The sequence below is a fragment of the Arachis ipaensis genome, chromosome B03 (genome assembly GCF_000816755.2).
Source record: "Arachis ipaensis cultivar K30076 chromosome B03, Araip1.1, whole genome shotgun sequence".
NCBI lineage: Eukaryota > Viridiplantae > Streptophyta > Magnoliopsida > Fabales > Fabaceae > Arachis > Arachis ipaensis.
The window spans coordinates 93,446,273-93,450,946 of record NC_029787.2 but is presented as its reverse complement, the minus strand read 5'-3'; the positions used below and the strand labels follow the sequence as shown (position 1 = coordinate 93,450,946).

At 38.7% G+C, this 4,674-nt stretch overlaps 1 protein-coding gene across 4 annotated transcripts; it reads left to right on the top strand.

Annotated features, from left to right (window-relative positions):
- Window positions 523-3,525, top strand: LOC110269751. Of its 4 annotated transcripts, none has more exons than XM_021117593.1 (6): window positions 523-601; window positions 744-869; window positions 2,448-2,654; window positions 2,772-2,817; window positions 2,912-3,034; window positions 3,137-3,525. In XM_021117593.1, exons 3-6 carry the CDS (start codon window positions 2,577-2,579, stop codon window positions 3,328-3,330), a joined length of 441 nt encoding a protein of 146 aa, XP_020973252.1. In that variant the 5' UTR covers window positions 523-601; window positions 744-869; window positions 2,448-2,576; the 3' UTR covers window positions 3,331-3,525. The 4 variants fall into 4 exon arrangements, with proteins under 4 accessions (XP_020973252.1, XP_020973253.1, XP_020973250.1 ...); XM_021117594.1 differs by having other exon boundaries at window positions 536-601; window positions 734-869; XM_021117591.1 differs by having other exon boundaries at window positions 536-601; window positions 687-869.

Sequence of the window (4,674 nt, the reverse complement as noted above, 5' to 3'; positions counted from 1 at the left end):
CCATCAACCGTAATCCTAATCAAGAAAGGATTCATCCGATTCCCATTAATCACCTCAATCCTTTGATCCCACTCTCAATACTCCTCTTTCTTCATCAAAAACCCTAATATTTGCATCATCAATTATGATCATCAACTCTTCTCCCTTCATGAACTCCGTCTGTGTCCTTCAGAACCTTCGCGTATTCGGTTCTGGCTTGAATCCTTTTAATCCTTATTGCGTCGCTCATCACTCTCGCTAATTTTTTCCTTTATACGTCTATTACTGCTCTGATTTCTATTATTTTTTTTGTTTCTCGTTTGTTTAATATGTAAACACGTAAAAAAGAACAAGGTTTTGTTGTCTGTTCCCTGCTTTTTCCTGCAAAAACAAAGAATAGTCATTTTGGGGATTTGTATTCTAGGGTTTTTGTTTTTGGATCATCATTTTTATTTTGGAGTGTCGTTTTTAGGTGTTGGACTGAGAAGAGATGCTGGAGGCACAACCAGTGTTGTTCAGGAGAAGCCCGTCGAAGAAGCACATGTTGAGACCTGGCGTTGGTACTGCCGATAGAGGTTGGACTTCTCTTCATGTTTGCGCCCGCAAAGGTGATCTCAAACTGGTGAGTTTCTTCAGTTTCATCAATCCCTCTTTTATGTTGTTGTTGCATAATTTCTATCACGTGAGACTCTATTTTCGGTGCCTAGGAAAAATATAGAGAGGCTTCACGATGAGATGCTGAGATACTTCAAAGTTGTTTGTAGGGAGAAGGACCCCAATAAGGCAAAGGACCTGAGGCAAAGGACCCCAATAAGAGGGAGATGAGCCTTGAGGAGAAACACAAGTTGGGTATTGGGTTGCAGAGTTTTCCTCCTGAGAAAATGGAGCAGGTGGTCTCTAAACCAACAAAAATCCCTTCGTGCAAACGTTTTGGTTGTCACAAGTAACAAACCCCTTTTAAAATTGATAACCGAATATTTAAACCTCGGGTCGTCTTCTCAAGGAACTGTAGGGAAGTATGTTCATATTATTGGTTATGGAGGTTGTAAAATCGGGGTTGAGAGTGAAGAGTAGATATGACAAATAATTTAAATGGCAATTAAAATAAATAAATACTGTAAAGCAAACTTTTGGCAAGGTAAGAGAAATTGGAAGTCCAACTTAGTTATTCCTCCCAACAATAGTGAAAGTTGAATCTTAATTCCGCTTAGTTAACCTTTACTAAAGTAAAGGAAAGTCAAGGGACTAATTAGTTTGACCTTCGAATCCTATTTATTTCCTAAGAAAAAGTTGGGATTATTGAAGTTCAGTTTAATTAGCAAGATAACAATTATCAATTATGCTGAGTTTAATAATGTTGAGTTACTGATTTCTTAACCAAGACCAAAAAGGGAAAAAGTAAAATTGTTGGAATAAAAATGTCCTTAGATGGGAAGAAATAATAACTTAAATTAAAGAGAACAATAATAAACTGAAATACCTCAAATAATCATTAATTCAAATAATAATCTGTAACATGGAATAATTCATAAGCCAATTGGGCAACATCTGTAGATACGAATAAAAGCATTAAAGTAAAAGTAGCATAGAAACATAAATTAAAGTAAATATTAAACCTGGATCGAGAGTCACTCTTAAAAACTAAGAGAAGTTCTAAATCCTAATCCTAAGAGAGAGAGAGGAGAGAACCTCTCTCAAACTAAATCTAAATCATGGAAAGTAGTAAAAATGCGAGCTCTATTTTGAATGGATGCATTCCTCCACTTTATAGCCTCTAGTGTGTGTTCTGTACCTGGATCTGGGCCAAAAGGGCTTCAGAAATCGCTGGGGGCGTATTCTGTAAATTCTTATACGTGGCCTCTGTCACGCGTCCGCGTGGGTCATGCGGTCGCGTCATCTGGAGTTTTCCTTGTGGCGCGGTCGCGTCAGTCACGCGTCTGCATCGAATGCGCTATGCTCAAGTCGCGCGGCCGCGTCAGTCATGCGGCCGCGTCGCTGCTTCTTCGCTCCTGGCACGCGATCGCGTCGTCCATGCGATCGCGTGGATGCCAGTTTCTTCAAAACTCCGTTTCGCACTTTCCTTCCATTTTTGTACGCTTCCTTTTCCATCCTTTAAGTCATTCTGTCTTAGAAAATCTGAAACTACTCAACACACTAATCACAGCATCGAATGGAAATAAAGGTAATTAAAATAATTAATTTTAAAGCTTAGAAAACATATTTTTCACGTACATCACATAATAAGGAAGGGAAAGTAAAACCATGCAATTAATATGAATAAGTGGGTGAAGGATTGAATAAATCATTCAAACTAAGCACAAAATAACTCATGAAATATGGGTTTATCAGGACCTCAATAAGGCGAAGGACCTAAGGCAAAGGACCCCAATAAGAGGGAGATGAGGCTTGAGGAGAAACACAAGTTGGGTATTGGGTTGCAGAGTTTGCCTCCTGAGAAAATGGAGCAGGTGATACATATCATAAGGAAGAGGAATGGGAATCTAAAGCAAGACGGGGATGAGATTGAGCTTGATATTGAGGCTGTTGACACTGGGATCCTTTGGTAACTTGATCGATTGGTGACCAATAGGAAGAAGATGATGAGCAAAATTAAGCGGCAGGCACTACTTGGCAACTTGGACAACAACAATGCCACATCCAATAAATCGAATGGGGTAAAACTCCTTTCATTTTTGTGCATTTATCTGTTGAATGTGTTAGGCTTATTTTATATAGCATCATAATCATTTTCTTACCATATATACTAATCTATTATTGTGATCAGATGAATAGGAATTGGCTCCAGCAATTCAAGTAGTGATTCCTCGTCGTCTAGTGGTACTAAATTTGCTCGTAGCTGTTATTTGGTTTGTTCTTGAGACAATTTGTTAGCAGGGGAATTTAAAATTTACTATTATTTTAATCTTTGCAGATTCAGATTCAGGGAGTTGCTCAAGGAGTGATTCTGAAGCATGGCCAATGTGCGGTGTTCTGCCGAAGAAAATGATTTGCCTCACGGCTTCTTTTAAGTGTGCAGCTTCAATTCATGGACTAGGTGTGTACTTTTGATTCTCTTTATATCTCTTTTTTTATTGCAATGCTTCAATTTTTTGCAGATGGAATGATGACTAAATTTGTGATTGCATTGTTATTTCAGGTAGTGTTGTTGTGAACATGGTTTGTTGTTTCATATTGGATGGAATATTGGAAGGATTTTTGGTGGCAGGACAACTGCTAGAAGAGGTTTGTGGTGTGCATTATTTTGTAAAAAGGATTCCTAATACTGAAGAGCTAATCAAAATAATGGTAGGCCAGAAATTAGAATGCAGTATAGTGAAAATCTTAGTTTAGTTCCATTAGATTGGTTAGAGATTAGGATAGGTCAGGAAGAATCAATGTTTTTGAGTTCACCTTGTACACAATACTGCTACAGTAAATAGAATTATCTTCGTTGGAGATGGCCTTTTATCAAAAGGGATATGTATCTAACTTGTTGGGATCGACAGTTAATCAGATTAGCGATCTAAATTTTGTATGTACCACAGAGTTTAAATACTCATTATATAATCACCTATTCTTTCAAGGGAAGTGTAAAAAGATGGACTAGAAAGGAAGGATCATTTGGTTTTGAAAATAAATTTTCAAATGCTCTAATAGCTGTTTTGGCAGTGGAGACTATTAAGTGTTGAATGAGATGACCAATATTAAAAATAGGGAAAAAATTTTATAAAATAAAAATGATCATTTTCATAACTGATAAACGTTGTTATTAGGGATGTCAATGGGGCAGGGCGGGGCGGGGGATGCCTCCCTGCTCCCCATCTTCGCCCTCAGATTTGCTCCCATCCCCGCCCCCATTTCCCACCGTGGGGGAATATTGTTACCCATCCCCATTTTCCACAGGGCTCCATTCCCCGCGGGGACCCCATTCCCTATCTACATAATAGTTCTAACTAATTATTAATTTCCATATGAATAAAGCTGCAAGTATCTATCTTATACAAAAACAGCAAGATTTTATACAAAAAGTCTAAATGACACGATGTTGACTTCTTTCGAAATAACGCAATGGGGGGACGCAACGACGAGCCAAAGGAAAAAGCAGTGGACGAGGTGGAAGATGCGGCAATAGAGAGGAGAATGGACACGACGGCAGAGTTATGAAAAGGAACGCCGCAAATAGAAATTACGACGCGGTAAGGGTGATGGCATGGTGAGGTGTAACGATGCGGTGAGAAGGGTGACGAGGGAGTGGCTGCAGAGAGGTTTGATGGAGTATGGACAGCCTTAGGGATCTCTGAATTGAAGAAGGGTTATGCAAATAAAGATTATGAATTTTGAGTTTCTGTATACATATATATGTGTGTGTGAGAAATGACTAAAAAACATATATGAAAAATAAACTATTAAAGATAATTCAAGGAATTCATAAATTTCGGGGAATAGCAGGGATGGGGCAGAGATCCCCGCTCGGGTCCCCACGCCTGCTTTGGGGAAATTTTGTCCCACATCCCCATCCCCACGGAAAAAATTCCCCACAATCAAATCCCCATTCGGGACAATCCCTGCAGGGATTCCCGCGTCTCGAAGAATTTTGCCATCCCTAGTTGTTATTAGTATTACTAAGTACTAATATTGTTGGAACATACTAATTTACGTAGCAACTTGGACATAGAAAATTACTTATTTTTTATT